This window comes from Lampetra planeri, chromosome 10, assembly GCF_965212315.1.
Source record: "Lampetra planeri chromosome 10, kcLamPlan1.2.h2, whole genome shotgun sequence".
Lineage (NCBI taxonomy): Eukaryota > Metazoa > Chordata > Hyperoartia > Petromyzontiformes > Petromyzontidae > Lampetra > Lampetra planeri.
In genome coordinates this window covers 1,770,379-1,787,046 of record NC_136116.1, presented here as the reverse complement: position 1 = coordinate 1,787,046, position 16,668 = coordinate 1,770,379, and the positions used below count along the sequence as shown (strand labels likewise).

Sequence of the window (16,668 nt, the reverse complement as noted above, 5' to 3'; positions counted from 1 at the left end):
ATTATCCAATCTCCGACCCCCAGGAACAGGTTGACTAATTTGCTGAGAATTTCTGTGAGCTTCTGGAAGAGGGGAAATCCATCAGCCTGGAAAACACCATGGGACAAAGTGGGAATGACCCTGCTGAGGCTGTGATGCCTCAAATATTGGAAGAAGAAGTCACCCCCTGTGAGTGGCTGGCTGAGGTGCCATCTGTTGAGGAAGTACTGAAGGCGATCCAGAGTCTGAGACCAAGAAAGGCACCGGGCAGAGATGATCTCCCGAGCGAAATGCTGAGGGAGGCTGGCGTTTGTGCACAGACTGTCCTGCATGACATCATAACAACAGTCTGGACCACTGGACGGGTTCCGCAGGATTGGAAGGATGCCCTGGTGGTCCCCCTCTTTAAGAAGGGGGACCTCACAGACTGTAACAACTACAGGGGCATCTCACTCCTCAGTATGCCGGAAAGGTCAAGCCTTTCCTCAGCATCGCTTTGCCAGCATGCTGAGGAGAGGCTTGCGGAGCCCCAATGCAGTTTCAGAACAGGGCGGTCCTGCACAGATGCCATGTTTTCTGTCCGTCTGCTACAGCAGAGGTGTGGGGAATTCCAACAAGACCTATTTCTCTGCTTTATTGACCTGGTCAAGGCCTATGATACCATTACTAGGCCTGGGCTCTGGGTTGTTCTTCGTGCTTTCAGAGTCCCTGATCCTCTGCTAACGATCATTAAGGACCTTCATTATGGTTAGCGGGCCCGGGTAAAACTACGTGGCCGGGAGTCGGAGCCATTCCCTATTCACCTCGGGGTGCGACAGCGATCTCCTCTGGCTCCACATTATTTAACATCTATTTTGACCACGTAGTTCATGAAGCCTTCAATAGCTGTACCGGAGGAATTTCTATCTGGTACAGATACAATGGGAAGCTGATCGATGCCCGGGTGCGGTCAAGGGATAGGTCCCTATTGCTCAACCATGTTATGTATGCCGATTATCTGGTAATTGCTGCTCACTCAGAGGTGGAGTTGGAGGCGCAGCTGCTTTACCTGGAGAGGTGGGGCCTTACCATCAGCCCCACCAAAACGAAGCACCTCCCTGGGTATTTTGTACCATCGGAAACTCCACTCCCACAACTCCCAATTGGTGATAGGGCAGTTGTGGAGAGAGTGGAGAGGTTCCCATACCTGGGCAGTGTACTCCCAAGAGTGTATATAATGCTGTTCATGACATATGTCTTGTGTGCGATGCTGGGGCGACTACCGTCATCGACATTCCAAATGTAATTGCTCGTGCATCTGCATTGTGCGAGTGTGTGAGTTGTACGCTTGTCTGCGGGCCTACATGTCTTCGTGTCTTTCGATGTTTAAATGTCAACGCATCCTGCCAGATTGACATCTCAGACAAAGTGCCGTGACGCCTCGGTGATTTGAACCGTCGCTCGTGACGGACACACCGGGACAAATTTAGTCAAAAATTCCGATGAAAAGAAACATTCGCGGACAAGCGGGATTTGACCCATGATGTAAACTAACTATCCCCTAATTGTCGTTGAAATCTGTGAGACCCGTTGTGCTGCTGCTCTATTAACTAATCGGGCCACAATTTTGAGTGTTTTGAATCGGCGGTCTAAACAAGGCCGTGCAAATGACACACGCGGAGCGGCGATGTCGCACAACGCCCTGGGAGGATCAATCCCAGAGTCACGGTCGTGCCTTGTGCCGTCCATAAATCGGCTTGTGCGTATATTATTTATCACTCTGGTGGGTGGCTTTCACATCACTCGCGAAAGAGAGCGATAGACTCGGCTTAATTACCACCGGTGTCCCTGCGCGTGCAACGTCCGATTTGGCCCGACCCCGACCCGCCGTCACGGCTGCAGACCCCGCAGCAGTACGAGCACGAGTACAAGCGGCTGCGGCGGGAGTTGGGCGGCGCCGACGCGGCCACGGCCGGCGCGTCGCCCCACAGCAAGTTCCACGGCTACGCGTACGACGGCGTGTGGGTGATGGCGCAGGCGCTCCACCGCTCGATCGGCCTGCAGCGCGCCTCCAGGGAGCCCAACGCCTCCATCGAGGCCTTCGGCTACGACAACGCGCACCTGGGCCGCACCATCCTGCGCGCCATGAACGAGACCAACTTCCAGGGTGTCACTGTGAGGACGCGTAGCCCACATTCTTGGCGAGCGCTTTAAGAAAAAAACACACAAAATCGTTTCCACCAATTTGATCCTGATTGTGCTATTGACATCACGTCACGAGACGAAGCGGCCGTGCGGATTTTTCGCAGTGCAGTCCTCCCAGGACAAGCTCCGAGCATTGCGGGCTGCCCCGTGCGGTGTTTGTGTGCAGTGCCATCTCACGGATGTTTCCATTGCCGGGTTCCCATTCTTTTGGCTTTTTAGTCAGCTTTAATCCGATTGTGCTATCGTCATCGCGGCACGAGACGAAGTCGCAATTTGGATGTCCAGCAGAGCAATGCAACCCGCTTCACGTTAGAGAACGGCCCACAGAAGCATCATTCGTAGAGTTACCCCTGAGAACCCGTGCTCTGTAACAAAAAACGAAACACGTTCATCAGTAACATTGCCTTCACATAGTAGGAAGCGTGCACTTTCCCACCCACTCTGCCACTGAGAGTTATGCTAGTCGTGTACAATTTCAACCAAAATATGTTTTACTTCTCAGTAGGTGCAGGCCCAAATGTAACGCGGTGGCATGTTCGTGCAGTTATTGGTGATTGGGCAGAGACTTTCAACTCGTATCTCACCGATATCCTGGTGCTAGCGATAAAATAAAACGGCTTTGCGGGCCGAATGCCTTACTTGTACTCGGAGGTTGGCTGTATGGTCCACAGAGCGCATGAGGGGTCATCACATTGGCTTTGACTCTGGCGAAGGAGCCCACAGTGACCTCCCCGGGCGTCTGGACGGAACGCCGCCGCCGCCGTCATAATGATCGCAGCTGTGACGCGGCGGGGGGAGGCCGATCGTGTGCCGCACGTCACGGGGTGTCGAGTAACTCATTCGCAGAGGGGGTTGGGGGGAGGAGGGCAGGCGCCGCACGGGCAGTTTGGGCCAGCAGAGCGCAGAGGGGGTGCGGGGTGTGCATTCTGTGCCTGGCTCGGTACCACTGCGGGTATTGACGAGCGAAGGGACTTAATGTGCGAATGCTGCAGTGACCATGCAGAGTGGCTCTCTCGTTCTCTCTCTCGTCCTCTCTCTCTCTCTCCGCCGCATAATGTAGTTAGATTCATCTGTGAAAATGCAGACGCTCCGTTAAGAAGAAGAAGAAGAAAAAAACAACTTGCAGCATTTGCAGTTAAAACCTTCGACGGCATTAATGAAATGGGAGTGAAAGCACTCGCGCAGCCGCCGGCACATTAGTAGCCGCGTTCCTCCACGCCGCGCGGAGCGACAAGCTGCTCGATAATGGTCGGGGTCCGGACGGCAAATTCGCTGGCGCACATCACCGACACCGGCATTTACTGGAGATGCTGATGCAAGCACGGGCGGGCGCGCGCACAGGCTGCCGTCTGGAGATGCTTCCCCCGACACGCTTGTTTCTGTTTGGAACGTCGCTCCCACCGCGATAGATCGTCGCGTGACACGGCAGCTGTAACACAAAACAGGCAGCAGCCCGAAAAGCCTGCGAGCGGCGGACACGGCACGCGCCCTCTGTGCCCCCAGCGGCGACGCCGAGACCGCCGCTTGGCCTATGCGGTCCACTTCCTTGAGCGGAGTCGCCACATCTCCTCGCTGCTTTCCCCGAGGATTTCCCTCTCGATTTCAAGGTAGCTGGGACATCTGCGAGTCTGCGCGGGACATTAAAAAGTCACGGAGTTTTGTCGGCGCTCGAGACGGTGCTCTTTCATGCGGGGTCTCCTCTCTCTTCTCCAAACGATTCGTCTCGGTAAAAAAATAATTTGCGCCTTAGAGTGCGAGTGGTTTTGCTGCTCAAATGAGCCTTGAGGACACCACTTGGTTCCCTCTTCACAGCCACGAGCCAGGGGTGGACATTCCACGATCCTCTGGTGGTGGCGATGTGTGCAGGTGAAGTCAACTCACCGTTGACTTCACCTGCAAACAACGCAGTATACTCGTTGCAATGTCCCTGAATGAACGGCGCGAGGGGGGGGGGGGCGTGTCAACCCCCAACCGGGATTTGAACTCGCGAAGCTTTTCCCATCGCGAGCCGCTCGCCCGACCGCTCGGCAAACCCGGGCGGGTTCAAGAGGCGGCGGGGGACGCGAATCTCGCGTCGCCGTCGCTGCTTCCATTTCGGGGCAGGTTCCCCTCGTCCTCTCCAGCCCATCTCCGTTCGCCTGGCCGGGGGATGTGGAGAGCAAACTCTGGTGGGGGGGAGGGGCGGCCTTTGATCTCCGGTGTGGGGGGGCGGCAGCTGATTAGGGTCCGGCATTCTGCGTTGAGGCGGAGATGCGGCGCGTTCGCAGCGCTTGCGATGGGGAAACTGCCACTTGGCAATGGACGCAGGTGAACACGGCGGTGAAACGAGAGGATAGGGAAGAGGAGGGGAGAGCGAGAGGGAGCGAGAGGGAGCGCGACAGGGAGCGCGACAGGGAGCGCAGGGTGCAGGGAAGTGGAACGCCTCTGGCGAGCGGAGAGACGTTGCCCCCTTTGCGATCGCTGAAATGTGACACGGCCCGACAGCTCCATAAATATGAAGCGTGGCCGGGGGCCGAGGCGGCAGGCGGGATCGGCGTGCGTCAGACGACCTGCAAGAGTTGAGGGGTCGGGCGAGATGCAAATCTCCGGAGGAGAGAGGTCGATTTGGGCGAGGGAAGAAAAAACCGCGGCGAGAGGAGCAATATCACGCGAGGCGCGTGCTGCTGGCAGTCGTCACCTGGCGCGATCAACACGGAAAGCGCCTCCGTCTGGCAGGGGAATGCCCCGGCAGCATTTATGCTGAGAAAATGCACGCTGCGTACGAAACGAGGCCCTCTCTCTCACCAGTCACTCAAATCGCATTGCATAATGACGTCACCAATGTGCACCCGAGGGACGTGCAACGTGTGATTACGAGTGTGCGTGCACGTGTCCGTGTGTCTGTGCACGTGTCCGTGTGTCTGTGCACGTGTCCGTGTGTCTGTGCACGTGTCCGTGTGTCTGTGCACGTGTCCGTGTGTCTGCGCACGTGTCCGTGTGTCTGTGCACGTGTCCGTGTGTCTGTGCCCGTGTTCGTGTGTCTGTGCATATGGGGGGCGGTAGTGCAGCGGTCAGCGCGCTGCGCTACGAACCTGGCGACGCGGGTTCGAATCACGCTCACGGCCGACACCAGTGACGATTATCTGAACAGGATCTGGGCCTCTCCTAGGTCGACTCAGCCTCAAATGTGTACCTGGTATGGTGTGTAAGCATCGCCACTAGGGAGACAAAGGTGGCCGCGCGTGGTGCTGGCCACCCACCCCCTCGTGTGCAGTGCCTGCTTTCATAAGTGCTCGCTAATAACACTTCAGTCTGTTAAGGCCATATGGGAAATATTTGTTTCTGTGCATTATGAGTATGAGGAATGGTGGCACAGTGATTGATTCCTGCTCATGACTAACATCGGTGACGAATTTCTAAACTGGTATTGGGTCTCCTCTGCGTTGACTCGGCCTCAAATGAGCACCTGGTGTGTGTTGCTTAAATATCAGTACTGGGAAGACAAATACGGGTGGGCGTGGTGCTGACCACCCACCCGCTCGCATGTCGCATGGGTCTTCATAGGTGCTCGCTAACAGCACTCGCCCCAACGTCTGTTGAGGCTACATGGGGGGGTCTTTGCATACACAAATCCGTGAGTGCTTATGCACGCACTCGCGTCATGTGTGTGTCACCGCTCGCAAACCATGCGCCCGTTCCCCACGGATCTTCCTCCGCTGCGCCGGTGACGCGGTGTCAGCACGGGCCTGGCTGGCGATGGTGACGAGACAGACACTCCTCTTGCATCCATCGTGAACCCAGAACCACGACTGCCTTGGCTGAGCGCCTTTTCTCCGTAGCTGCACCAAGCCGTTTGAAACTCTCTCCCACTGCACTAACGCAAATTCAAGCAGATCGAGGCTCTCATCAATTCAGGCTATCACCAGCCCAGACTCTCTCACCAGCCCAGACTCTCTCACCACTCCAGACTTTCTCACCAGTCCAGGCCTACACATGAGGAACTTTGAGCGCTAGCTGCATGTCACAAGTGTTCTCGATCGAACATTTCAACCGATTCGCTCAGCGTGTGTGTTTGTTATAAATTGTGTTTATTGTTGTTTTATGATTGTAGGGGCAGGTTATCTTCAGGAACGGTGAGAGGCTCGGCACGATCGAGTTCACCCAGTTTCAAAGTGAGTGCTCCACTCTCTCGCGTGAAACATTTCCCAGTTGTGAATGGGGGTGGGGGGAATAATCAGCTCTACAGCAATATCGAAGACTGCACTGTAGCAATCCATTATTTGTGCTAAAATGCTAGACGGTAAATATTTCATGACTGCTGCCAGACATTGACAAAATCATTAATTCATCCAGAAAAGCCTCAAGATATATTTTTTTTCGAGCAACATTGAGAAATGTGGCCATTTCTGGTTCATAAAGAAATGGACATCTAAGAGGAAAGTGGTTACCTAGAGGAAGCCCACCCATTATGAGGAGATGACAATCAAACATTTGTACCGATGAGCTCATGATTCACTGGCTTTACCACCATCTTCTGGCCTCGTCAAAACCAAAGAGGCTCGTGACCCTCACAATTCTGCATGATCTACCCAACCTTGGCTTCGAATGAGCTGGAATGTAAGTGCGCCACCGCCACCAACACCACCACCACGGCCAAATAGAGTCACGTGATTGCACTGTGGTGTCAATCGCAAGTTCACGCGACCACGTGCGCCTGTGTCCGCTGCACTGCGTGACGAACCCCGGCGATCCCATCCGAGTTCGATTCCCGCTCACTACCAACATCGGTGACCAGTTATCCGAACCAGTCCTGGGTCTCTGCTAGACCAGCTCAGCCTTAAATGGGTACCTGGTGCGATGTGTTAACATTGCCACTGGGGAGACAAAGGTGGGCTGGGTGCTGGCCACCTATTTCCTCGTGTGCCATGCCGGCTTTTATAGGGGCTCTTCTGACAGCACTTACCCCTACAGTCTGAGGCTTTAAGGGGGCGGGGGGATCTTTGTCTTTGTTTCCGCGTGCGCCCCCCGGCCAGATGGGCAAAGAGTGAAGGTGGGCGAGTACAACGCCGTCGCCGACCAACTGGAGCTCAATAGAACGATCCTCTTCCAAGGTGAGCCACGCGAACGGCCCAGGCGGCGAACACTGCCGGGCTGCGTGCGTGCGGGCGTGTGTGGGTGAGCGGATAGGGATTGTAGTTATTTCACGCCAGATCGTCTCTGGCTTAGGGCGCATGTACGAGTGTGTGGCATGCGTGCCCTACTCTGACCTGCGAGTTCCAAGCCTGGAGCTCGCAGCTCGGAGCGGAGTTCGCAGGTCGGAGCAGATTTTGTAGTTGCAGGGTCGAAGTGGCCGGGCCTCACGCGTGACCCCCCCCCACCCCACCCCCACTTGCGCAGGTGCGACGCCGCCGCGGGACCACACCTTCGTGGTGAGCAGGCGGCGCGAGGTCTCCCTGCTGCTCTACAGCATCCTGGCGATGCTCACCTGCCTCGGCATGCTCATGGCCTCCACCTTCCTCTTCTTCAACATCAAGAACCGCAACCACAAGTCAGGCCTCCTCCCCTCAGCCACCACTCGCCACACGCACAGCAGCACCGCACCGCGCACCGAGCCGCTCCCTGCAGAATCGTTCGGTGACAGCCGAACTTAACCCCGAAACCTCGGTGGCGGTGCCATCCCCTGGGCCCATTACGGGAAAATCTCGCGCGAGAATGAAAGGAAGCAGACAATGAAACGAGCGCAGTTTAATGATACAGTGTTTGCCTCGTTGGTATCCACCGCTCTGTTGTTCAGTTGTTGTTTGTGTGTGTTTCATTATGTGTGTGTGTTTGTGTTTTATTATGTGTGTGTTCTATTATGTATGTGTGTGTTCTATTATGTGTGCGTGTGTGTGTTCCCAGACTCATTAAGATGTCGAGCCCCTACATGAACAACCTGATCATCCTGGGGGGCATGTTCTCCTACATGACCATCTTCCTCTTCGGCCTGGACGGGGCCCTCGTGTCCCCGGGCACCTTCGAGAGAGTGTGCACCGTGAGTGGCGCGCGCGGGGGGGGGGGGTTGGGGGGGGGCACGGGCCGGAGGTGCCCCCATACCTGTCAACCCCTTCTCAGTGCCATACCTTATTACAGACCAAATCAGACCTTATTGGTCACCCCGTGCCCTTGTAAATCTCAACGTTCATCCTACAAAGTCCCATCACAAGGGAGAAACACAAACGAATAGACAACACTTTTTTTCCCGTATTGAAACACCTATATGCCGTATGGACCTGAAAACTCAAGTTCCCTGTAGAAGATTACAGGGTAAACCGTGTGGGTTGACAGGTATGTGCCCCCCCCCCCCCCAGGTGTGCTGTCACACCACGAAATCGAACACCCAACGAAGTCACCGACCAGAGTTGGTGCACACTGTTTTGGCAAGTGGACGTGGTGTGGATTTTGAATCGAGGTTACATTTGTATCGATTTGGCAGACGCTCAACATTGATTGGGCAGACAATCTTGAAAAATGCCATTGGGTTCATTGGCAAGCGATACTTGGATTGAGCAGTTGTGTGGCACACCCCCCTTTATTTGAGTGGCTAAAATCAGCAAGATCGGTGACTCCGCCGCTACGAGGCGAAGATCCCCCGCAGTGAGCGAACCGCTACACCACCGGCTCCTACCCACACACACACACAGACACGGTTGTCTGTGTGTGTGTAGTGGTTAGCACACTGCGCTACGAACTCGGCGAACCGAGTTCAATTCCCGCTCACGGCCAACACCAGTGACGATTATTTGAGCCGGTTCTGGGCCTCCCCCTAGGTCGACTCAGACTCAAATGAGTACCTGGTGCGGTGTGTAAACACCACCACTAGGGAGACAAAAGCGGCCGGGCGTGGTGTTGGCCACCCACCCCCTCGTGCGCCGTGCCGGCCTTCATAGGTGCTTGATAACAGCACTTGCCCCAACAGTCTGTTGAAGGCTATATGGGGAATATTTGGCATATTTATGTAATAACAAAAAACAGCGTTGTATTATTTAATCGACCTGTGTTTAATTAGGGGTCATCACGACGACTGCCAGTCACAAGCAGAATGTTTTTGTATTTTACCCAGGCCTAACTTGTGTGGTTTTTTTTTCAGTGTAAAAAACACACACAATGCGACATCACAGTTTAATTGTATAACTTTTAGCTATAATAGACAGACATGTCGTACGCAGTGCACGTTGCTCATATGCATCGCATTGTCACAACACACATACAAAGATCCCCCGTGCAGCCTTAACAGACTATTGGGGCAAGTGCTATTAGCGAGCACCTATGAAGGCTGGCACGGCGCACGAGGGGGTGGTTGGCCAACACCACGCCCGACCGCCTTTGTCTCCCCAGTGGCGATGTTTACACATCGTACCAGGTTCTCATTTGAGGCTGAGTCGACCTAGGTGAGGCCCAGGACCGTTTCAAATAATCGTCACTCATGTTGTGCGTGGTTCATAGCGCTCGCCGCTACCCTACCACATTGTCACATCGCACCCACACACACTCACGTGCGCGTACACATGAGTCATCGTCTCATTAAATCAACTGAGCAGGTATTGTGAGTGTCCCCCACCCCCGCTTCAAGTCATTATTTAAAGTCGTTTAGAGGATAATGAAGTCGTTTGTTGTTGCCCCAGAGATTGCCCCCGGAATTCCGCCGCTGTTCTCGTCAACAGCATTGACAGTCGTTGCTTGAGCGCAAGGGGCGAGCAGCCGAGCGCGCCGCCACACGCAGAGTCGACGAATTTCGCTCCGTCAAACGCCGGCTCCATCGCAGTCGCTGGCATCACCGACCCGGCCTCTGCCACTCCACGCTACCTTTGCTTCAATCGCACCCTGGCCCCGTCGCGCCCCTCCGACCGTGGTTTCTCGTCGTTGTCGCCATCACCTCCGCTCGCTCCTCGGTTGTGCTCCACCCCCCCCCCCACCTTGGCACCAGCGTCGTGACAGTGGTGCACGAGGGGAACAAAATAATTTCAACACGAAAAACGGCGAACGTTTCAGGCTCTTTAGTCTCGAGACACGGCAGAGAGATTGAGCGATGTTCACCTTTAACACCTGCAGGCTCTCGCAGCCAATATGAGTCATTATTGATTTGTGGGTCGGGCCACGTGCGAGCAATTTTTCTTTTTGCACCCTCCTCCACCCAACAGCCAATTGGAGAAAGAAAAATACAAGTTGTGGATCGCTCTCCAACACCACTCCAGTAGTGCTGCTGAAGCAGTCATCAATCGGCACATTTGTTCACGTGACAACATTATTAAGTGGCTGTGTCAGGTGGAGGAGGGTGTATGACACACATTTGTCTCGCGCGAATTGACCCGAAACAAATGTACGAGTCTCGCCCCTCGGCTCTTCGCAAATCACAATGTCCCTTCGACGTTTTTTTAAGGCGTCGCAGCCGAACGTGCGATCTCCAACCACGAATCGGCCAACCTCTCTTTCCTCTCTCTACCCTGAAAAAAGACCATCGCCTGAAACAACAGCTGACTAATAAAGCCGACGATGGAGAATGAGAGGGTGGTGACCCACTCCAACCCCCCCCCCCCATCTCTCTCTCTCTCGACGCAGGTCCGCACGTGGTTCCTCACCGTGGGCTACACCACGGCCTTCGGGGCGATGTTCGCCAAGACGTGGCGCGTCCACGCCATCTTCAAGAACGTCAAGATGAAGAAGAAGGTGAGAACCCTGCCGCATTCGCCTTGCGGAGGAAAGGAGGGGGCGGGGGCAGCTCTAATCGCACAATAGGAGGACGATGCCGAAATGTCCTAAACTGGGTAAGAATCACTTTAACTCGGGGCGGGGCTTTCCCGACCAATATTATTCACAAAGGTTGTTGGGTTTGGTCGCGTAAGTATAGATGTGTCGTCACCCTCCACCACCCGACACAGCCAATTAAGAAGAGATGTGTTACTTAAACAAAACGCCAATTAGTTTCCACTTCAGCCCACCGGTGTGTTGGAGAGTAAATCCGCAACAAGGTCGCGTAGACACGAGCGTGAGTCGAGCTCGGCGTGCGTCTGGACAACATTGCAAGGCAGCCACCGGTCCTTAACATTCCGTTCTCGTGCATGATGGCAGCGGCAACATGTTCAGGGGCTAAACAGCGACGTCGAGGTCTGCAAGCCGCGAGGAGAGGGCTTCAGGAGAGAGTTCGTGTCGTTTTCTCCTCCGACGGTGGAGTGCAGGCTGCGGTGGTTCACTCTCTGTGTGCCACAGTTAGGTTGCATGGCCTCGATCCAAAGTACGGCAGTGATGCCACACGAAAAGTGCCGTAGCAGCTTCACCTTTATGATGAATCGTGATTACATTCGAGCCCTCTAGAGAATGTTGACTTTGGCAAAAATCTTTCGGGCAGATGGTGGTTACCTGCGCATAGTGGCAGAATAGTTTTCGCCATCGGCTGCATAGTCTATGGCAGGAGGCTATCATTGTTGCAGACGCCTCCACGTCTGACCTCAAATAGAATTGCCGGGTCTTTGCAAGGACAGCGCTGGTAAAAGCGCACGCAAAATGACAAATCGCCGGCACCGTCGTTATTCACAAGAACTGCCTCGCGAACTGAAAAATGTGTAATCAACCGAGGCTTAGGACAACACGCCTTCCTCAAAGCAGAAAAAAACGGGAGCAGATACGGCAAATTGTGATTTATACTGCGGGGAAAATGCATTCGAGTCACAATATCGTGGAGCACATTCGTATAAATCATCACTTGTAAATTCATTCCGCGTTTGCTCCTCTGAAACATTACCGCAGCCTGAAAACGTCACCCGATTGGCCGTGCTTCTAAGTTTGTGGCGTATGCACGGTTAAACGTGTGGGATAGGAAAGGTTTATTTTGTTTTATTATAATAATCATGTCATCTTGCACCCACCCACGTGCGGTGTCTTGATCACTGCGATGTCTCCAACGCACGCGGATTGCTCACGCGAATTGTGCTGCGGTCACCGGGTTTGATCGCGGGCTCGGGCAGGCGGGCGGGCGGGTGGACGGGTGCGTGGGCTACCGGGCCGGACCTGCGCTCGCGCGCAATCAAAATAGCGCCGTCGGCAAAGAGAGACGCGGCGATTACTCACCCCCGTTACACGCGGGAGCGGGGACCGGTGGCTCACCAAACCCCCACGCTCGCCGTGGGTGTGTGACGACTACGCGCGTACAGGACGCGTGCGCGCGCTTGCGCAAATTGACACCATCCATTACCTGCGTCTCCCTCGCTCCACCGTGGCACACAGCGCCCCGGCTCGGGTTCGGCTCGGACGGGAAGGCATCCCCGGTGTCGTTCGTTTTCTTTCCCCTCGTGTGGTGCCGTGCTTATTGACTGCCTCGGCGCAGCTTCAAAGCAGCGCTGCGGAGTGATGACGCTGCAGAATTGGACGGGCCACTCTGCAGGCGTGCCGGCCAGCGGCTGTTGTATCGCAGGAACATTCCACACGCACTCACACACACATGTTGTGCACAGCATATATCGCTGAGACCGAAACAAGCAAAATAAAAAGATATCCCATATAAGCCTGCAGGGACTGTTGGGGCAAGTGCTGTTAGCGAGTGCTCATTAGGGCTGGCACAGCTCACAGGCATCGTGCATGGCTGCCGTCGTATCGCCAGTGCTGATATTTACACGCTGATGTTAAACCACGGCTAGGAATGGAACCCAGGTGGGTGGGTTCGTAGCACAGCGCGTTCCCCACGACACCCGCACTGCTCCGTGGGACCGTCCGCGTGCAGAGAGCCTCGTGCAGCCCCACTCAGAGCCACGCATCCTCCGATCCGATCGGCGCAGCCGAGACGATCGCGCTGAGTGGACGCCTTCCACTGTCTCCTGCCTTGAATCAATCCCGTGGCTTCTGATAATTCCGGGATTCTTTCATTCACTTCTGCCTTTACTGCGTCTCTGCATCACATCCTGCGCCGTACCACTTTCCGTATTCCCTGGTCGTACCTTTGCAGTGCTAAACCTCGCATCCTGTCCAGTCTCATTTTCATTATCCAAACCATCATCTTCTCTGTCAGCGGCGTTTTCCGTCCAAGTCTTCCTCCTATTTGTGTTTGTTCGTTATCACTCTTGTTGTATGCCCACCACTCTTTTTCACGAGGGTCCTGATCATTTTGTAGTAGGCGGCAAGGGTTGAGTAATCTCAAGGTGCATTTTCAGCATTGGGATGTTTGGCCAATGTAGCTATCAGTGGAAATCGATTAAGCCTGAGGAAACCCGTGCAGGACAGGGGAAGAACATACACACTCCACACAGAAAGGTGGCCGAGTCCGGAATCCAACCCAGGAGCTTCTTGCTGTGAGGTACAAGCGTTACAACCGCGCCACCCATAGGCACGCACAGCCACGTACAATACAGCTGGGTGAAACAAAGACAAAGATTTCCCTCCTGTAGCCTTCACAGACTGTTGAGGCAAGTGCTGTTAACGGGGTGAAACGCCCACACTGACGGGCACACACGAACACACACACACACGCACACACACACACGCACACACACGCACACACGCACGCACACACACACACCCGGGCGGGTAGCGCTGCCACTCGGCCGCTCGTCCCCTCAGAGGTTTTCCTGCCTCGCTCCTCGGGGAAACGGCAACAACATTTGTACCGACGAGGAAAAAAACACCATCCTGTCACATTTATGTTGCCGTAAAATTGTCCCATTCAAAGCAGGAAGCAGTTGTAGCTGTGAAAGAGTCTGAATGGCCAAACATTCTAAAGGCCCTTTCGGAGTGACCTCCATTCAGCTTGAGAGGCATGAACGTTTTCGAAGATTATGATAATGGTAACGTTGATAGGGCAATGCTACCGGTAACAACGGTGCTGCTACGTGCAGCGGTGACACTGTATAGCTATCGTGCTTGATGTGAGACAGATTGGCCTACACTTTAGGCGTGCCAGCCACCACGTTTATGGAACAGTAGAGTCAGACGCCTGATGCATAATTCATCTTGCCGCATTTTAAATGTTTGATTGAGGAAAGTAATTCAATCACAGCTTGGCTGAGTGAAAAAAAAATAATTCTCGAGACTTGTCGCCGCTTTTCCTGCTAATCGACTCCGATGGCCTGAGAGGTAGATTTTAGCGAATGCTCTTTTTTGCCCTGTAATTAATTCCCAGCACTGCACTTCCTCTGTAAATTCTTAATGTGTATGAATGAACTTGTGTACACGGGAGTGCTCTGGCTTTCCGAACGCGCAAACCACCGTGCGATGGGGTGGAGCGGGGTGGGGGCGAGGTCTGTCATCATCCCCAGTGCCGACCCAGGACCTCTGCTCACGCGAGAGAGTCGATCTCAAAGTGAAACTCAATTTCCTCTGTCGTCTAATATTCGTAATAAGTGCTCAAGGCTCAAACAGCCACACGTGGTTGGGGTTGATGTGTACAACCGCCAGGCTAGCGATTGTGCCGCGCGGTCCAAATTGTACAACTCTGTCCACACCTGGGGCCACGCATGCTGATGAGCAGACAAGCACACGCGGCACATTTACACGTGCACAGACAGCAGCTGGCGTTTGCTCCCGCCGATCTGGTGAGCCGGGACGCCAAACGCTCATGCAACCACTGGCCACGGATCTAGTTTTCTAGCAACATCCCGAACGTACGGCACATTGCGACATCGCTCTCAGCACCGATGGGTGAGAAGCTGGTGCTTCCTGTGACGAGGAGACAGTCACACGGGCTGAGTCTGGGAGTCCCACTGTTTGCGTCGTCAGTTCCCCTTGGCTTCACTATGCCCGGTGCACTCACCGCCCTCCCAATTCCTCAAAAGAGAATGGCCCGCCCGCCCACCCGCTCTGACCCCTAATCCTCAATTCCACCTCCTCACGAAGTCGACTGCCTGCGCACACGACACGACACATACATCGGCGTTCGGCTTTGGTGTAATTTTCGTTTTTCCTCCCCACGCAGATCATCAAAGACCAAAAGTTGTTTGGGATCGTGGGCGGCATGCTGCTCATTGACCTGGTCATCCTCATCTCCTGGCAAGTGCTGGACCCCCTGAAGCGCATTGTGAATGACTACCCCAGGGAGGTGGGTTTGGCCTGCGTCGTGTGAGATGTATGTATACACGTTGAGCTTTCACACCGTACGCAGCCAACCGCGCTAATCGGATCGACTCGGTCTATGCAGAGCACGGTGCAGACTGCACTGTGTGATGAGAATAATAAGTGGTGGTGGTGGTGGGACATAGAACAAGGGAGCTGCTACGGTGGTATCACGGTCAGCACACTGGACCTGCAAGCCAGAGGTCGCCGGTTCGATTCCATTATCCAGCGTGCCATTTGATCCAATGGGGCGAGATTATTAAATCCCCCCCCCCCTCTCTACCGCCTTTGTCCACCCAGCGGCAGTATAAATGGATGCATCACAGGGAAGTCGATCGACAGCGCGCCATAGTAGCCGGATGTTAACTACCTCGCCTGGTTTTCAGGAGATCGTGGTTTCAATCCCGATCCCGACCCCTGTATATCTCGAGTTTGCATGTCCTCCCCGTGGTCGCGTAGATTTTTCTCCGGCTCCTCCTGTTTTTCCCTCCTCATTTAGAATCAACGTGCGTTTGGAGTATGTGGCTGCTTTAAATGTCCCCACGATAAGCCACTTAGTTGAGCTATTATTCGTGGCCAGGTCATTTCTGAAAGATGACTACATAGCTCAGTGGACCTTACCTGGTAGAATAAAAATAGCTAGGCATGGCGTGGCGGGGTCAAGTGTGGGTATGCGCTCACCTTATTCAACACGCCTGGAAGAGTAGACCAAATACCACCTCGAGTTCGCTCCAAGGGGAAGGCCCTTCTGCCAGCGGCGGCGTGAGCCAGCAAGTGCGGGGTTGCACCTTTACCTTCTCTTTCATCTCGAATACTGCTTCCCAAACGCCGCTTCTCGCGACCCACCGTACTGTCAACGCTGCTCCGAGTTTCGTCCATTTTACCTTACCCTTCAAATGCAAATTAAGCCACTGCACACTGCAGGCGCCTGATGATTGGTAAACACGTGCTCCGTCGGCAATTTGTTTTCTGGCGGAGCACGAGCGGCCGCTTGGGGGTGGAGGGGGTGGGGGCATAAACATGGAGTGTGTTCGACTGTGAACCCGTAGATTAGAGAAGGAGTTTGCTGACAGTTTGATAGCGGTGAGCTCGGGGTTCATTGTCAGTCGGAGTGCCACCTCTCCTGACGAAACAACCCAATCTCTGCGCCGCAGCGAAGCCCTGTTCTGTAATTCTCTCTCTCTCGCGGCGGCTGCGTCGTCGTTGTCGAAAGACGCCGGCGGGCTCGTAACGGTGCAAAGCGCTCCGGCTGGTGTGGGGGAGCAAAAGGGTCAAAGCGAGCATGCACTGGGGGACGGCAGCCAGAGGCTCGCAGGTGGCCGCGCGTCGGCAACCTCGCGGCAGCAGCAGATGCAGCAGCAGACGCAGCAAACACAGCAGCAGGGGAGGCAGCAACAGACGCAGCAGCAGCAAACACAGCAACAGCAGACACAGCAACAGCAGCCACAGCAG

At 54.7% G+C, this 16,668-nt stretch overlaps 1 protein-coding gene across 1 annotated transcript in view; it reads left to right on the top strand.

Annotated features, from left to right (window-relative positions):
* GABBR2 (gamma-aminobutyric acid type B receptor subunit 2) overlaps window positions 1-16,668 on the top strand; it is a 65,149-nt gene that overhangs the window by 14,586 nt on the left and 33,895 nt on the right. The window contains exons 7-13 of the mRNA XM_078597880.1: window positions 1,861-2,133; window positions 6,254-6,314; window positions 7,176-7,253; window positions 7,540-7,690; window positions 8,044-8,176; window positions 10,741-10,848; window positions 15,080-15,202. Of these exons, the coding sequence (XP_078454006.1) occupies window positions 1,861-2,133; window positions 6,254-6,314; window positions 7,176-7,253; window positions 7,540-7,690; window positions 8,044-8,176; window positions 10,741-10,848; window positions 15,080-15,202 (927 nt within the window). The remainder of the gene's footprint in view (window positions 1-1,860; window positions 2,134-6,253; window positions 6,315-7,175; window positions 7,254-7,539; window positions 7,691-8,043; window positions 8,177-10,740; window positions 10,849-15,079; window positions 15,203-16,668) is intronic.